The 19,335-nt window shown below is 39.4% G+C and overlaps 1 protein-coding gene across 2 annotated transcripts in view; it reads right to left on the bottom strand.

Annotated features, from left to right (window-relative positions):
- spns2 (spinster homolog 2 (Drosophila)) overlaps positions 1 to 19,335 on the bottom strand; it is a 92,572-nt gene extending 73,237 nt beyond the window's left edge. For both annotated transcript variants that reach the window (XM_038302080.1, XM_038302077.1), the window contains exon 1: positions 18,877 to 19,335. In XM_038302080.1, the coding sequence (XP_038158008.1) occupies positions 18,877 to 19,108 (232 nt within the window). In that variant the 5' untranslated portion in view covers positions 19,109 to 19,335. The remainder of the gene's footprint in view (positions 1 to 18,876) is intronic.

Raw genomic sequence — 19,335 nt, 5'->3', positions numbered from 1 at the left:
ATTCTGGTTGCCCTGGATTGTTTGAATTTTAATCTTCAGGTAAGGAGGGAAAATAGGAACAAGACAAGAACATAAATGTTACAGAGCAGCATGGCGAGGAAACTGAAAACTGTGGCATTAGGACGGCAAAGACTGATCTGTTAATAACTGCACATTCTTTAAAATAAGTGTGTTTTCTCTTAATTTCAGCAGGTTGGTGAGACGATCTGCCATCTGCACTTTTTCTTTTCTTGTTGTAAAAATAAATCATCATACTTCATCAGGTAATCATCCTACGTAGCTCCTTAAATTAGGGGACAATACACTTAATTCAAGGCAATTTGACTTACTTTTATTTCAGTTTTGCAGTGAGGGTCTTTAACCAAGACCTCATTCTGTCAAACTAGATGTCACTCGTGTCACCTTACCCTCTTATTTTATGGCCTCTCCAACACATCCTATTACCCCATACCTTACTTAATGTGGCTTCAACCAGAGCTAAGATATTATTACCAATAATAATGATAATAATTGAACTTAATTGATCTCATATTGCAGAAATCTACCTCTGTGTTTAACCCATCCCCTTGGGGAGCAGTGGGCTGCCATTGTTTGGCACCCGGGGAGCAGTGTGGGATTAAGGGCCTTGCTCAGGAACCCAGAGTGGAGGCTGTGTGGAGAATACCGGGAACTTGCAACCTTCGCAGATTACAAGTGCACTGCTCTAACCACCAAGCCAACACTCCCCCATTAATACTAATTTCCTGTTGATATAAATATCCAAAGTTCCTCTTAATCTCACTAAAGATGTCCTACTGAGTCATACAGGATCAGCTGTGACTCTGCAATAGACAATTACTATCTACAACTTAAAGCTTATATTACTGTCAACATCAAATATATATATTTCCTTTGTAAGATTAAACACTTAAAGTCTGTTTTGGCTATACTAATTAATTTCTAGGTGTAGAATCAAACACTGCGCTCCTCCTAACTGTCTTTTTTATCGACTTGTTGTTTAAATTGCACTTCTTTAGTCATTTTTCATCCTCTTTAATCATGACTGGAAATTCTCTTGTTTCTCCTTGAACCCCAGTCGGCCTCAGCAGATGGCCGCTCACACTGAGACTGGTTCTGCTGGAGGTTTCTTACTGTTAAAGGGAGTTTTTCCTCTCCACTGTCGCTACAAGCATGCTTAGTGTGAGGGATTGCCTTCAAGTCAATGAGTCGATGCAATCAACTGGTTTTCCTTAGACAGAAAACTTTGAATCAATGTGGCTGGATGATCTGGTGAACTGGAAAGAGCCTTGAGATGACATGTGTTGTGAATTGGTACAATATAATTGAACTGAATTGAATTTTGAGATCAGTTTTTACAGTGAAAGGATTAGGCTATATAAGCAGCTGTCTGCTCCAAAGCCAACCCGCCTTTGTAAAAATCTATTTTAACGGCTTGTAGGTTTACCTTTACCCCTTCAATTAATTGCACTTTTCATGAAACAGATTTTCCATCACTAATCAAAAGCTTGAACTCAGTTCAGGTGCCGTATTGCATTAGCCCCTGCCAATCCATGCTAAATATTTAATAGCACTGTTGTTGATGCATGGTGGAGCATGGAAGGAGCAGACCTAGCCTATAGCTCATCAATAAAACATCCAGGGGCCTACCGAGGTCTGTTCGGATAGATAATGCATTAGATGTTCTGGATAGAGATGCGGTGAAGCGAAGCGAAGGTATTTGAGATGTGATGGGACTGTCTGATTGCTGCGGGATATCCATGAGCTGCACTCGTCTCCCTGGACGACTGAACGGCAGCTGAACCCAACCTTAAACGTGGATCTGAAGGGAGAGTTATTTAGGGAAGATTTCTCCGGCCCTGGACAGATTAACCCGAGATTGACACATCAGAGCAGCAACAACTCGGTCAAGTTTGCTTTGCCAGAATATGGGATTTATATTCAGCTCAGAGGAGAATAAACTGAACTCTGAGCCTTCACAGACTCATTTCAAAAATAATTTAGTATACAACATCAAATTCAGGTTTGGGGGGAGAAGCATTGCAAAACCTACCAGATGTTTCTGAACTCGAAATGCTTCACTTAGAAACCTGATCAACAAAGCTGTCTGTGTGTTGAACCTGTATGAGGACAGGCCGTTTTCAGGGTGTGCACATACCAACATTAAGGACACAGCCAGAGTAAGCACATGCATATTTGCTAGTAATCCCACTGCTTTTTACATAACAGTGTGGAGGATTAAAGTCATTATGTAGTGTTTTTAATGACTTTTACTTCTCCATGACTTTCTTCTCTGGGTTTACAGCAGCCATCCTGCATCCTGTTTGCACAAAGACCGTCTTTGACAACAAACCTATTTAAGGGCATCCATTTACATGAGGCAGGTTTAAGAAATAAGGACAAATACTGCTTCTCTGTGCAATAAAGCAGATCAATTCACTTCTTGAAATATCAGCCGGTTCCCTGTTTCAGAGCGGCTGCTGTCAGGATGTGTAAACTATTGTCTGCTACACCTGGTTGGAATGTTTATTATGCTTTTAGACGTGTAAGATGGCTTTAAGAGATTTATAAAGTCCTCTTTAGTGAAGAGTATTGTTTCTTTTCCTTTTTAGCTGCTCTTCACTTGTTGAACTTCAATGTGAGATTTCCTGTTTGTTTTGTTTTGATTGCTTTAAAAGCAACCAAACTAAAAAAAAAAATAGAAATTAGTTCAGTTTTGTGTCTGAAGCTGAGTTAAGTGGTTAATTTTGCAGGCTAGTTGCAGCATCTGAGATTCACAAATGTAAAATAAACAGAACAAATCAAATCAAAGGAATCAATTTGACTGTATGATCTGGTTGAATTGTCTCTGTAAAGTGCCTTGAGATGACATGTGTTGTGAATTGGCACTATATAAATAAACTGAATTGAATTAAACAAATGGAAAAAGCTGGTTCCAAATGTGTGAAGTTGTTTTCATTCTTCTGTCTAAATAAAAAATCTTCTAATTAACTTTAACTAATGAGAGTTGTGTAATTGTTTTAATCACCTGGATCAACAGTGAGAATTTAGACTAGATTTGAGGATTTCTGGGCTTTAAGCTCCAGTTTGGGATTAAATCTTTACACACGTAAGGTGACAAAACCGATAAAAAAAAATTATTCAGATGATATGACAATTAAAGTGTAGAACTTTCCAGGTAATATTGCTGGTGAATCTGACAATTTCAGCTTGGTCTAAATACATGACACTTGACCTAACAGTAAACTCAAAATATAATCTTTATCTTTTTTTTTCATATATATATATATTTTTTTTAATGTTCTGTTTTCAATATTATTGTTTTTTTCTGTTCCTTTAAAATTTAATTTTTTTCAAAAAACATTTTACAGAAGTTATATTTTGAATATGTGTTTTTTAATTTCTGCTTTCAGATTAAGTTTATGAATTCAAATTGTGTTTTCAAGTTCACTGGAGTGAGGAGCAGAGATACGTTTCTATTGGTCTGCACGGCAAAACAACATTTTAATTGGCCAACAGAGAGTGTTTGTATTGACATATAGAGAATGTAATCTTTAAAACCCAATTTGAAAAGACTACAATTCATAAAAGTGGACCTGAAAAAGAGGGATTTAAAAAAAAACAGACGTTTAAACTATATCATTAGATTTGTTCTTAATAAATAAAAAATATTACTTAAAAATGAAAAAGTCTGCTAAAAATTTTATCTTTGAAAAAAAAGATAATAAAAAACTGTTAAAAATTTTAAAATTTTTTTGAAAAAAACAAATTTATTTAGAAAAATTAAATTTTAAATGATTTAATACGAAAAAACTAAATTAAAAATATTAGCCTTCAAGATGTAAAATCTGTAAAATACATTTTAATTAATAAAATGTCTTCTTTTAAATTTGCATTTGAAACATGTGCCCTTTGTTTGCTAATGTAAGAAAAAAGCACTCCATAAATTCGCACAGTGAATTAAAATGACCACTGTTCAACTCAGGAAAGCATCAGCAGTTTCCATATCGCTGAAATAAACAGAAACTTCTCATCCTTTTGCATTATTCTTTCTACTTTTCTGTTTTTTAACTGGCCTACACTCTAAAAAGAAAATGCTGCTCCAACTTAAATGAATTGCTTCGATTGGTTACAAGCAATTGAATTAAGTTTAAGTTGTCAACTTATAAACTTAATAAATCAAGTTTAAAATCAACTTGAATCAATTACTTGATACCAATTGAAGCGATTCTTTTTCATTGGATTTTATTATTCCGACCAATGCTGGTACATCAAGGTGTTAAAAGTCACAGAAAGTCCATTCATACTTAACCTGAGGCCTTTCTGCCAAACATGGACTAAAGGTGAATGGAATCAGAGCTGACCTCAGCAGAAAACAGGAAGGCTAAACATATTAGCATAACAACTGCTCAGCTTTATCCTTTTGAGCTTTTAACCTCTGTCAGCGCTGGATGATGGTGCCTTTAAAAATGTTGGCAGCCTCTTTGGAAATGCCAAGTGTTGTTGTAAGGGTAACTGTTAACATGATGTAAACACCATGGACGATGTTTCACAGGTCTAACGAGGATCCTTCCACTTCTGATATAAATCACTAGAGCAGGGAGGTTAGAGACGGGAATCGCTCTCAAAGAAAAATCAGAATCAGCTCAAATCTGCAGCTGCAGGTCAAATCTCTGATTTTACTTTTAAAGTCTCGCTCTATCATCGGTTGCAAAGACTTCTTTGATTATTGGTAGGAATGCCGTCTGTCCTCAAGCCGACATTTCTGTGCTACAGGGCGGGTAAACCAGGTGAACTGACATTCTTTCAGGCGTGGGAAAACACCTAAAGGTTACAGTTTTTTTTTTTCTTTCTTTTTGTGTCTCTTCCTGTAACTTCCTGTATGTAGATCAGATAGGAAGGACAGCCTCGGGTTAATAAACACTCAGTGAGCAGATGTCAGTCAATGGGATAAAGAAGTAAAGACATGCAGCAAAGATGCACCAAGGCGGCAGCGGGAACTAAAAACTGCATCCCATATTTAAGATTTATTATCTTTTTGAAGAAAATGAAGACGTGATGACATGTAGGCCTTTCCATGTTTTTAGACTGAAACATTTATGCCACCGGAGAATCAGAGCATTCTTTGATGTGTGCGGTGGGACAATCCCATATATCACGTTAAATATCTTTCTTTTTTTCTTTTCTTACTGGAAAAACTCAAACGTCCTTGGATCCAAATTAAATGACATGTTCTCATAAGATGACGGAAAAACAGAGCGGATGCTTTGAGTGCATTTGGGGGCGAGCCCACCTTTGACCCGGGACATTAACAGAAAGATCTGAGACAGACAGAGGTCAGCGGCCTCATTCAGACCCGCTTCTCCCAACCAGTACATGCACTAAACCATGTGATAAAAACCCTTTGCTCTCATCTGACGCTGACAGCTTGACAGATACCCACACATCCCGTCAAATCAGTATCTGATGATGAAAAACGGTATGAGGCACAGAAACAGATTACTTATGTTTTGACGGATTGATATATTGAAGGATTTACAGCTGAGCTTCAGCTTTAGCTCTAATTGAGGAAAAGATTAAATTTTGCTTCCTCTAAATATATAGGAGCTGCTGGCTTCAAAATATTGTTCCAGCAGCAGCTTGGAAGCTTCCAGGAGCTGATGGCTAATATTACTCCAAGCTGTGTTTAGGTCTGGGTGTGATTTTAACTGCAAGGAAGGTCGACTTCAGTGAAAAAATCCTCTATGAGAAGAAAAAAAACAGCAAATCCATTTTCAGCTCGCCTCGGGACGGGGCGGATTTTGACCTGATGTTCTGTTGATCAATATTGGCTATGTGGGTTCCCATGGATACAAAAAGAAAACAGACCACACAGCCCTCCCGTTTCCATTCTTTCATTGCGTGTATCAGCAGTCTGAGGAGGACCCCTGGGCTCAGGGGGAACCGCTGAGTCCGACCTTCACAAGGCTGAGAAGTCCTCTCACTGTGCTGAAATACACACAGATATCAAACGCTGGAGGGGAGGAAAGGAAAGTGTGCAGCCTGGAAATAAAGCTGCGACAATGTTGTTTATCATTTCTTACACTAAAAAATATGTAATGTATTTATTTTATCAGCACAGAGAAATTCTATGTGGTGCTGATTAAAGATGGAATGCAGGGCGAAAGAACGTTTTCTTATCACAATTTCTTTCTTTTTTTTGTTTTTTTTGGGAAAGGGATGAGCCGCTAATTTATGAGAGCAAGTCAGAGTCAACAAACTGCCCAACAAATCTCCCATGTTTCCTTCCTGCCATCCTCCCCTCTGCAGGAGAGAGCAATTTCGACATTTTCTCCAGGTAAACACTCTAATCTTTGCTGATAATGACCCAGGAAGGGAGGGGCAGGGGGTATCTGGACGTATCCCCCCGAACCCCCCCCCCCCCTACAGCCTCGTTTCGCTATGTCACTCCACCATGTTTTACAAAACCGACACAAAGTGGGCTTATGGATTGATCTCTGTGTACACTGAGTTCATCTGGGACTATGCAATCCTAAAGCAAACCCTTAAAGTAAAGGAAACGCACGGCAGTGATTACAAATGGTCAGTGATTATCAGAATGGCACTTTCCTCACAAGTGAAAGATCAGTGGGAGACTTTAATTCAATTCAATTCAGTTTATTTCTATAGCGCCAATTCACAACACATGTCATCTCAAGGTACTTTAGAGTTCACAAGATCATCCAGTCAAATTGATTCAAAGTTTTCTATCTAAGGAAAACCAGTTGATTGCATCGACTCATTGACTCGAATGCAATCCCTCACACTAAGCATGCTTGTAGCGACAGTGGAGAGGAAAAACTCTCTTTTAACAGGAAGAAACCTCCAGCAGAACCAGGCTCAGTGTGAGCGGCCATCTGCCGAGGCCGACTGGGGTTCAAGGAGACAGAAGTAGAGATACAGAAAGCAACTGTAAAAGGCGGAAACACACAGCCAGGCAGACGAGCTCTGAGCCAGCTCCCATGTCAGAGGATGAAGAGAGCACATCCAGCCAGTCACAGCCAGAGAAACAGGACTACACTGATAAACAGGGTGATCTCCAACATCTTTAGTAATTGTTAACAAGAGTATCCATTAAAAAAAGAAAGTAAAAAATGTAAATATCCTAAAGAAGAAATAAATAGGGGATAGTTTGGCCACACAGACCCTAATGTTGGATATTTGTTAACAACCTACTGTACCATAATCGACATGGAAAAAAAGATGCTTTTACTTTCTTTTGTATCATATTTTGTACTTAAGATCTTCTGTTTGATATCTCAGTCAGCAGCTAGTGATCCATATCAACCATTGTCCCCTTTGCTTGGTTTTAAACAGTGATCAGAAGGGAAAATATTGTACTAAATACGTTCATTTAATGCTTGCATTTCCTGTATTTTTATTTATTTTTAATTGTATTTGATAAACAACTGCATGTTTGTTAAAGACCTTCGCTTCCAGCTTGTCAAAAGTCAGACAAAGGATCAGAATCTGGATAAATACGCATAATATTGTAAAACGCATATTTTTGGGTGGAAAAAAAAATTCACGCTTGCATAAAGTCAGAATGCTGCCCTAAAGTACCTTTACTACTAATAGAATCAGGTCAATTAAAAACATAAAAACGTACATTTACATTTCCAATAGGTTGCCATTTATTGTACTATATGAAAATAGAAAAGGTTAATTGATTTTTTCCCTAATTATAGAAAGCTTAGTAAATGATAACATGGAAAGGTTAGTAAAGCTGAGCGTGTCCAATGAAGACGTCAGACGGAGCTGCTCAGAAAAATTACTAATCATTTTTATACTATTTAGTTTAGCATTCTTTGTTGATGGAAATAAGTACCATTATTATATTATGTATGGCAACCTGGATGCATGTTTTGTTGCACAATGATTTGGTGGTACAGGTGGTAGTGAATTAGACTAAGGATGCTCTGCTAACATTACTAACCACAGCTAGGAAGAAAACAGTACTATCTCAATAGACGGGATTTCCTGAAAAGTAGCCAATCATAGGCAGCTTACTTCCTTAGGTTGGTTCCTTCCTCAAAGTGACAAAAGTCGGCATGAGGGAGAAGAAACAGGTCCACATACGAGTAGGAGAGAATCTACAAGAGCATAAAAAGCAAGAGTGTGCAAAGAAGAAGGAAGAATTCATGCTTATGATATATTTCAGACCTCATGCTTCATATGCCTGGCATTAAGACCCATCATTTACGGTAGTTTGGTTGATCCGACTGCAGAGAACAGTTTTTATAGAGATTAACGTTAGTTTTTATCACACATCGTTTGATAAAGCAATGCAACTCTGGAAAAATGTGCAAACACAGAAGAAAATTGAACCTGATCTGGTATTAATACCAAAAAAGTAAGAAAAGAAAACACCTATAGAGACTAATCTGCATGTGCAAAGCCAACCACACTGTAGTCTTCACATAAATCCATGCTGTTGACATGTGGTGTGTTAGCACAAGCTAATATAGCTCCGTCAACATCTCTTTTTGCAAAAAACCAAAGAGGAACAGTGGCATCTTTTCTGTGCTAAAAAGGGCGTTTTGCCCCATTTAATCTCAGTCAGTCTCCTGTGTGTTGCACAAGAATCGCTGGGTAAAAATATCCTTTAACACAATGTAACATGTGGCGAGGCCTTGATAGCAGCAAGGAGTTTATAGTCAGATCCTGAAGTGACTGTCAGGAAACCGTTCCTTTAAGGGTCACCGGGTGAAACGCTGCGGCGATGGAAGCGCCTCTGCTTGATGGCAAAATGTGGAGCAGCCACATGAAAGGGGCCTCCACTGGCCCCTGGAAGAAGTTCTTGCTAATTCCATCGGTTACTATTACAGACGTCTGCTAAATCGGAGCCTAAAGAACACACAGACTGTTTTCGCACAGCGGCAGCACGCTAGGTTACGGACATAAATGGATTAGTGGGATATCTGTGGGAAACCAGTCTGGAAAAGTCTGCTTGGTAGGAAGTCGTGTAGATTTTAAAGACTCTGTTATAACACATGTTGGATGGTAGCAATGTTTCTAAAGCAGAGGTGAAATAATGATGCTAAAGTAAGATAAAAACAAAAAAGATCAAACCTTTTTAAAAAGAGACGAGGAGCTTCTTTTAACCAGCAAATGGGGAAAAAAGGCAAGGAAACCTTGTAAAGAAAGTTACTAGCGGCCCCCCATCTTTTTTAATAACTCAGCTGTTGTTTAAGGGGCCTTTTAATGTGAAGCCTATAAAACAACAGAGGGTGAAATTGGGAAAAGGAGTGAAGGGTGAAACTAGCGGGATCTAAACCCAAAGCAGCTCCAGCAGAGCCCGTACAACCTCTAACACAGTCGGGTAGCCAGAAAGCACGCCTCTAACCCTCTGCCACATTCAGAGCTTCATGTTACTGATCTGATGTGTCATGTCTCTAACAGCAGACAGGAAAAAAAACAAACACACTTTCTGATTTGTGTCGTCGCACAGTAGCACAGCTCTTTACATCTGCATCAGAGCAGGTTCTGATTCCCAAACTCCCCGACAAAAACACCTACGCTTTTATTTTGTCTTCCTCTATAGTCTCGGGGGAACTGAAAGTAGAGAACGTGTCTTATTGGGGGTCGGTTAGGTCTGAGACATCAGTCAGGAAAAGCATATTCCTACAATGAACCTGTGTTAATTTGATTGATATTTTATGAAACAGACCAAGTTTTAGCTAGATGACCATCCACTAAAACAGTTAAAGAGAGCTTTAACCCGAGGAACAACAAAGAGAACCCATGGTGGTTCTGGAGGAGCAGCACAGAACCCCAGCTCAGGTGGAAATATCTATAGGATGTCCACTCCTGCAATCTGGCATCTCAATTTTCAATTCAATTCAGTTTATTTATATAACGTCAATTAACAACACACGTCATCTAAGGCACTTTACACAGACAATTCAACCAGATCATCCAGTCAAATTTATTCAAAGTTTTCTATCTAAGGAAAACCAGTTAATTGCATCAACTAATTGACTCAAAGCCAATCCCCTCACACTAAGCATGCTTGTAGCGACAGTGGAAAGGAAAAACTCCCTTTTAACAGGAAGAAACCTCCAGCAGAACCAGGCTCAGTGTGAGCGGCCATCTGCTGAGGCTGACTGGGGTTCAAGGAGACAGAAGCAGAGATAAAAAAAGAAGCATAGATACAAAAGGCAACTGTAAACTAGCTCCACGGACAGCCCTGTCCAGGAAACACACAGCCAGGCAGACGAGGTCCAAGCCAGCTCCCATGTCAAAGGATGAAGAGAGCACATCCAGCCAGCTAGGCCGAACTAAAAAGATTGTACCGAACGTTAGAGTATGAGGGGGCGGCACTAAGATCTTTTTATTGCGAGGATAAAGTTGCAATACTGTAAAGATGGGTTATTATGGGAATAATAGATTAAAGTTATTTGGTAACAACAGGAGATTTTAACTCAGGGAGACGACTGCAGCCTCTTGTAAATGTTTTCTTAAAAGTAGGCTAGTTAAAGTTTCTCATTATTCTTGGTATATTACAACTTTATCTGGTATGGATTTTATTCTCTAATGTTAGAATTTCATTTTGGTACTCTTACAACTTTTCTAATGTTATGACTTTAATTGTGTTAATCTTGTTACTGTTTTGTTCTAGTAATGTCATGACATTACGATTCATTACAATGACGTTACGATTTTATTCTCGTAATGTTACAACTTTAATCTCTATATATTATGACTTTATTTTTTTATGTTACAATTGTATTCTGATGTTTCAACTTTATTCTGGTGAAGTTACACTTTTATCCTGGATTTGATGCAACTTTACTCTAATGATGTAAAAATGTAAACCTCTTAATGTTATGATTTTAATGTCTTAATTTTCCGACTTTGTTATAATAATGTTACAGACTTTATCTTGTAATATTATGACTTTATTCTGGTAATATTAAAACTTGAATCCTATAATGTTACAACTTTGATTTTGTAGTATTACTTTTTATCCATGTGGTGTTTAACTTTACTCTGATTATATTTAAATTTTACATTAGGACTTTATTCTGGTGATGTTACAATTTGATTCTAAAACTGTTGCAACTTCAATGTGATGTTTAAAACCATAATTTCATTCTTGTTTTGTTATGACTTTATTCTGATGTTACAACTTTATTCTTGTGATGTTAAACATTAATCTCATTATGTTACGACTTCATTTTTGTAATGTTACAATTTTATTCTGATGATATTTAATTTTTTACATCAAATTAATGCGACTTTACACTGAAAATGTAAAAACTTAAACCTCTTACAGTTATGATTTTATTCTCTTAATGTTACAATTTCATTTTGTTAATGTTAAAATGTTATTCTTATAACTTTATTTTATTAATGTTACAACTATAATCTTTGAATAATCTGACTTTATTCTAGTACTATAAAAACTTAATTCCCATAAAGTTAGGACTTCAATCTGGTAATGTTGCTAGTCTTTTATAACAAACTTCATATTACAACATTATTCTCATAATATTATCTCTCGCTCTGGACCTAATACTTGGTTATAGTACCAAACCCTGTAGGGGAGGCAGCAGACATGTGAAACAAATGGTAATAAGCACAAGCCTTGTGAAACACGGTGGTGGCAGCAGCATGCTATGGGTACGCTTTTCTTCCACAGAGACATAGCCAAAAAGAGTTGACAGGGAGATGGAGGGAGCTAAAAACAGGATGGTCCAGGTGGAAGCGAAGCTAAGAGGGTGTGAATGGCCTCAGGCCAGAATGAGAGGGTACAAACTAAACTGGACGAATGTCATGGGAATTAATGTGACTGGCTGGTCAGACTGGATGGATAGATAGATAACTGCATCCTCTAACACTCTAACAAAGGAGCTTGTCTTAAGATGATTAAAACCACAGGCTCATTTATGTCTCCAGACACCAAAGGTTGACATGCACTTATCTAATAGTGCTTTGCAGGTATTCCTGACATGAACATTTCTCTTTACACTTAAAAAATAAGTGGTAATTTACTGCTCCCTAATATTTCTTCCCAGCACAGATTAGGCAGCAGACCGTACCCCACAAATTGCCTCTCTGCCTGCCCACGAGGGAGGAGGCAAGATGAAATGCGCATCGGGGCTTATTTACTTAAGAAGCAAATAAGTTTAAGTGCAGCATGTCTGCCTGGCGTATCCTCATATTCTCTGGAAGTAAACAGCTAATCCCTGCCTTATAATAATCTGTCGAGGAGCTTGGACCGTCTGCTAGGGACCAACACCAGGATTTAAGGTTTCAAAGTAACCGCCAGTTCAATTAAACACAGTGGTTCCCCTAAATCTCAGAGCTTTTAAACGACAGGAATATAAGAGGCTATGGGTTCAAATGACTTCGGACCATCATAACTCATCCAGCTGCAATAACCCGCCCCATGAAAGACATTGATATTGCAATTCTTCAATCGTATCATTTCTTCTTCTTTTGGGGCCTCTCTCAGAATATTGCAAACTTTTCCTCCCCCTGACTCGCCCCCTACACCTGCTGCAGTCTTTCTCCGCCACATATCTATCTGTGCTCTTTCTCCACATTTGCATTTTGAAAACGGGGCAAGAAGGGAGCGGCTGCCCTCGGATGTCCCAGACACTTTCTGCCTCTTGTGCATCACAAACTTCGGACTCTTCCTGAAGCACCGATCTCCTCGACCCGTCTCAGACCTCTCAGAGTTTGCAGCTCAGCACTTTCCTTCAGTCTTGCTTGCTCCCCTCTAACTCAACAGTGGTTTCTTTTGCAGCTGTCCACACTTGGACTCGGCCCACTACAGTAAGTGTGTCTGAGCAAAACCAGATCGCTGTGTAAATGCCAACTCTGCAACACAGAGGGACTCCACAAGAGTGGAAAAATTAAGAAAACTGAAGCCTGCCTGTTGATGACCACAGTTCCGCACACAGCGTCAAAGAAAAGATATAAAAAAACAGCCATGTTAGAAAAGAGGCAGGATAAGCTGCTGAAATGGTGGAATATTAAAAAAATGTGGGCATCGTTTGCTGGCATTAAACAATAAAACTGATTATGCAAATCTGTAATTTATCAGAATTGATGATAAACAGCAGCGGCGGTTTTTGTTTTTTCTCCTGGCTCCATGCTGAGATCTCCCAGCCTCGGTAAGCACCAGCTTAACTCTCATATAATTACAGTGTTTTGAAGCCCCCCCACCCCCCATATAAAGCATGCCACAACATCTAACACAGCATATTGGCAGTAAATCTATCCAGAAACAGATCAAAACAACCCGCAGAAGTGAAAAAAGGCATTGTGACTTCTATGCTGTGCTGTGGCTTTGAAACCATTATCCACGGTGAGTGACGTACTTCAATCACTGGGTAGCTTCAGCGTGTGTCTGACTATGTTGCATCATCTCTGTCATAAGGGCTTAACAACACAACCCGCTTATGTTTTTTTTTGGTTTTTTCTTAACAAATGTGTGCCGACAATAAAAACACAGCTGGGTAAGGAAGCACAGATTTTGACTGCTTGATTAAAACAAACATTAAACTTGTTTTGTATTTTTATCCCTAATAAATCAGCTCTATTTGTATTTCAGTGGATGACATCACAAGAGGTGCAAGAGCCAAATACGCCTAGCTCAGTAAATATTATGGTAGATGAGCGAGTTCAGCTTTATCTTTTTGTGAAAGAATTAGAGTCCGGTGATTCCAAGGTCAGGCAGATGATGGTCGTCAGAACTTTAACCTGAGGGGTGGGGTTTTTTTGGGGGGTTCGGGGCAGAAATAGTGATTGATGTAGCAGTCCTTAAGTTTAAAAGGAAGCTTAATTAAAACGGATCAACAGGACAATTAGTTTTTTGGACAACGTCCCTGGAAAATTGAAGAAAATTCTTGATTATTCCCCTTCAAGCGAAGGAATTTCATACGACTCAGACTTTATCTTGATGAAGGAATTAGATTAAACCAACGAGGAAAAATCTTGGCAGGGGCGGAGCTAAAAGAGGGACACTGGGTGGCCATGGCCACCATTAGCCAATCATTGACCACCGTTGTTGCTCCCACGGCTGCAATCGCCACCTATGAAAAAGCAGTTCCCCTCCAAACCAGACGGTAGCAGCAGAGATGCTCTCATCTTAACTAATTTGAATGACTATTTATTCTATATTAACCTGAAACTAACAATGAAATACAGTCATTAATAATTCACATAAATATTTTGACATTTATGATGGCAAACGCAGAATTTTGCAGACTAGTTTTTGTGTTTAATGAGGGAAACAAAGTTTCTCTGTAATTAATGTATCTATATATTAATATTATACAGAACCACAACTGATTAAATGTATAGTGGACATTTGTTTTTGTTTTTCCGAGAAGGTAGGTGAGAAATTAGCAAATTACTTTGTGATCAACCAGGCATAGTTAACACCATCCTACCTGCTTTATTACCATTATATAAAAGAATCTCCTAAATACACTCTGGTCAGGTTTCTTTCTTCTAAGGCCTTCCTCTTCTTGTCATAAACTCATAAGAAACAACGAAACCTTGTGTACAACAGTAAGCATCCTCTTCAGATGATTGTGAAAAAAAACCTAGAGTGTCTTGAGTCAGAGGCTTCTCCCAATCTGGTCAAGACAGACCTCTACAGAAGATCCTTCCTGCCTACTGCATTAACACCTGGATAAAAAAAATATCCTGTGAGTTACTGAAATATTTTATTTCCCTTTGGGATTAATAAAGTATTTTTGAATTAAATTGAGAACAGTGGACCAGCAATGAATGGCTTAATTAGATATGCAATCTCTAAAGGTGGGTATTGCTATTTAGTGAGCACGTTACAAAGACTGGCCTGTTGGACAACAATTAAATAAAATGATCTCCCCAGAACTCGAAGCCAAACATGATTGCCCCCTACCTTTAATCTAGACAGCATGGGTGTACATATAGGATGCATATAGTGCATATAGCTAATATATAGCTAGCTCAAGTGATAAGTCACCCATCCTGCAAACAGGAAGCCTGGGTTCGTATCCCAGCGAGGGGGAATGAGCTGCCAGTGTGGGTCCTTAAGCAAGACCCTTCATGCTAATGCCTGTTTTATAACCCCACACTGCTCCTCCCAAGGGATGGGTTAAATGCAGAGTTAATTTCGTTGCACTCTACTTGTGACAGTGGAATAACAATAAAACGCTGGAAAAAAGAATGTACCAATGCTTAAAAACTCTAGTTCAGTCATTTATTTACAAAATACAGATCTTGTGTTTGCATATTACTCCATTGATACACAGTAGATGGAACCCAAACTATTGTTCTCATCTGACCACCCCTAGAAAAACTGTTTAGGTCCCAACCAGACATAACCAGAGGCGTCCTGCAATCCAAGCTATTTTTTAGAGGTTAGAATTCATCCAGACCAAGTAAGAAACAGCTGTACAGCTGATATAGTTATAAATTGAGTTTAATTGTGCTGACAGAAAGGTCTGGAGATCCGAGTCATAATGCTGCTGCTGCTGCTGTACAGTTTTCCCATCATTGTTACGGATCAGAATAGCCGAGCTCTCCAGAATAGTCACCGAGTGTCTCTGTCAATGCCTCAGTGATCCCCACACACTACAGTAAAGACTGTCGGTACAAAGACCCTTTGACGCTAGTGTTGGTCGGGGGGGGGGCTCTAACTCTGCCAACATTCAGCGTCCACTTGCCTTCCACTGCAGCAGCCGGCCCCTCCCCTCACACATCCCATCATGCATTCAGCCACTCTTGAAATTCACTGGAGAGTCTTTGCTAATGCTTATGTCTTGTGTGTGCTGGTGTGTGTGTGTCTGTCTGGGTGTGTATGTGTGTGTGCATGCTTTGTGTTTGTGCATGTGCGCTCATCCCTGCTTAATTGACATTAAGATCTCTGAGTTTAGGGGGTGCTTTTGGTACCTGCTACCAAAAAGCAGGAGAAATAGGAGGCAGAGAGGGGAGAAACAAAAGGAAGCGAAGCCAGACATGCATGTTGGGAGCTTGTTACCAGCAAATGCACTGCTCCTACTGGCTAATTACTGCTGCAACGCAGCTCTCACTGCAGGAGAGAAACACTGGCAGAGATGGTGATCCTGCAGATGATGTTGTTTCTGTGATATACACACAGCTTCCTGTGTGTTGGCCTGATGCACATGCTGCCCATGCATAATGCAGAACGGTCCAACAGCCTTCAGGTGGCACCATCAAGACAAAAGGACAACCTCCTACCTTTCTCCTCTCCAATGCAAACACTATATAAGTCCAAGGCCAAGTTGCTTCATCCATCACCCCCCTTTCCACACCCAGCTCCTTCTGACCCCACCGTGCTCCGTTCACCCTCCCCGTTCCAGCTCTTCCCTCATCCATCTTCACACTCTCATCTCACAAACTCCTGGGATATTTTCCCTCCGCTTCTCATTGGATTTTCATCCCGTGATGAAAACGACTGTTGCTTCTGAGCTTAAAGAGGGCTTTCCTCTGATCAAAGGCTGAGGCGGTGTAGGGAAACAGGCGGACAAATTGCTCCTCTAGAGCGGCGACTGACTCATCCTTCGCTGTGGAGGGTTTTGTTTGCCTTTTCCCTCAAACTGTCGTCCTGGTACTGAGTGGTGCTCAGAGATGCTAAGATTAGATAGGCCACTGTATTTGCACGCACGCATTCTTGGCGTGGCCTCTCAGGCCGTGCAGCTGAAACCATCCTGCTATAATGACCGTTCAGGCGCCCAAGGCTGAGCTCAGGCCGTCTACAGTTGACAGACTGGACCTAAAGCCTTCGGGACGATTGGCTGATGGCATGCAGCCTTTTAAACTATGTTGGGCTGACACTTTTCTTCTTTTATCAATGAGAAAAACTTCCAATTACAGTTTATTAAAGAAGTATGTTGAGTAGGCAGTAACGTGTAAATAACACTCTGATAGTAATAAAAGCTATTTATTTTAAAATGAAAGTATAGAAACTATCCTATTTTATATATTGATTATTAATTTGTATTCAGTTTAATTATTTGTGTTGCATTGATGCCACTGTGATGCATTTATCTTTGTCTACTTATGTGCTATAAATAAACTTGTCTTTGCTTAATTGCCTTGCCTTTACTCTGACACATCTTTTAAGCCTGAAATTATTCTAATGAACAAGTATATAAAGGGTTAAACTACAATTAATGTAATCTAAGCAATATTTTTATTAAAATAAGTTTATTTTTCCCAAAATTTGTCATTGGAATGATTATTTTACATTTATAATAATAAAAAACACCTCCCATGATGTTATTTCTGGTGCATCACATCTAATTGTCTTATTTTCAGGGAAAGCACTCATTCCATTCGCAGATCATCGTATTTACTTGCTCAATTTAAGAGCAAATACCTTTATTCTAATAAAATTTGAATTATGTTTAGATCAGTTGTGCAGTTTACTTAAGCAAAACCATAAGAAGAAGAACATTTTCGGATCAGTCAAGCCCAAAATGTTTATTTTTGGCACCCAAAGGAAAAGAAGAAGCTAGAAAAATAACACTGCATGTCATCCAGGTTTAAGCATAGAGTGGCAGCATCATCCTGTGGGATCTCTTTTTCCCCTAATGTTATGAATGGTTTAGTCCATAACATGTTGCACAAAGAGTCTAGTAAAAGTTCAGACTTGGATTTAACTGTGAAAGTATGGCAGGACGTGAAACCTGCCGTTCACAAATGTTCAAACAAAGCTTGAACTAAAGTATTTTATCCAGACAAACCAACCAAAAACTGTAGCTTCTAGACATATTTGTTGGCATAGCACGGCAAATACAAAACAAATACAATGAAGTTTGTGGCTCTTGGGTGACAGAAAGGTTAAAAAAAGGTTTAAGGTGTTGCATGAATGTGACACATGGCAAATCGATTTCTTTCACCCTCGATTTATGTAGACTGGAAAAAATCAGAATCTAGATAAGTCTTTTTTTTCTTAAAATAAATGCATTTGTTCTTGGATTGAGGAGGTAAAAGAGACATTTTGCCAATGAAACAAGACAATTTACACTTAAAATAAGAAAAAGCAACTGCATTGTTTTATTTTAAGTGCATATTATCTAATTATCTTATTTTAAGAGTAAAAATACTCACTCTGTTTGCAAACTGTCTCATTAAGCTACTCAAATTAAGGGTAAATACACTTAATTAAAAAATGTTTACTTATTTCTAGATAATGTTTTCCAGTTTAAGATCAAGTTCCAGTTAATAAGTAAGAGAAGAAAACATTATGTTTGCACTTCAAACACACCAGAGCCATGGAGATGATGCTGCAGCAGTATTTTTTAACCCATTCAGCACCGCGGATCACTGATCTGAATCTTCTCATACTAAAAACTCCTTAAAGAGCTGAATATTATACTGGCTTATCATATGTGGTTCCAGAATTCATCAAAAGCACATGAAGATTTTACTATCATGCTGAAGAATGCAACAGGAAAAGTAAGAACCTGAGGAGGACTGGCAGCATTTATAGAAGCATCAAAACAAGCAGAGGATCCTGTAGAAACACGCAGTGGCCCCTCATAGTGTGAAAGGATGCAGTCAGGTTAGTGGGCGGATGTGAGCTGATCGCCTTAATTGATCGATTTTCAATCATCCCGGAGTCACAGAAAAATCATTACATTGGAGCATTTTGGAGAGCGATAAGGAGACAGGATATGTGTTTGATTCAATCAACCTCTCCTCTCCTACAAGACAGGCACCAGAAGCAGAGGGTGGTTCATTGTTCCGCCCGGTGAGCTGGTTGCGCATGGAGTCACTCAGAGCGCAATCACTCCAGCCAGAAAAATAAAGAGGAAAAACCTGTATGTCATATTAGAAAGGTTCTATTTTATGAAAGTAATCTCTTACCAGCCACCGTGTATCTGTCCATGTAATTGAGGACATTCCCAAAGGTGAGGATTCCCGCAGCCGCAGCCGGTGAGCGGCATCTGCGCAGCGCGGAGCGGAATTTCTGGCCCGGTTTGCAGGAGTGAAGGTCCGGACTGCTTTTCATCCCGGGGCTCATCCTGCCCGATAGAGTGCGCACCTCATCCGAACTGCTGCAGCCTTCGATCTCGCATCCATCGCTGTCAACGCACATGATTCTCTGGCTGTGGAGATCCAGCGCAGAGAGACAGAGTGAGGCAGAGAAGGTGTGAGGCAGAGAGAGAGAGAGAGGAGTAGTTCAGCAGGGAGCCAGAGAGGATCACTGGGTTCGGCTCTGATCACAGGCTGTGTTCGTTAGAGAAGCGCAGGATCTTCTCTGGATCATGTTTTTCTAGCTGTGGACTGACTGACTGACTGTGCGCTCCTTAGTTTCTCTCTCTC

Source organism: Cyprinodon tularosa, unplaced genomic scaffold (assembly GCF_016077235.1).
Source record: "Cyprinodon tularosa strain WSP-4 unplaced genomic scaffold, ASM1607723v1 ctg481, whole genome shotgun sequence".
Lineage (NCBI taxonomy): Eukaryota > Metazoa > Chordata > Actinopteri > Cyprinodontiformes > Cyprinodontidae > Cyprinodon > Cyprinodon tularosa.
The sequence above is the reverse complement of the archived record's forward strand: the minus strand, read 5'-3'. Positions and strand labels throughout refer to the sequence as shown.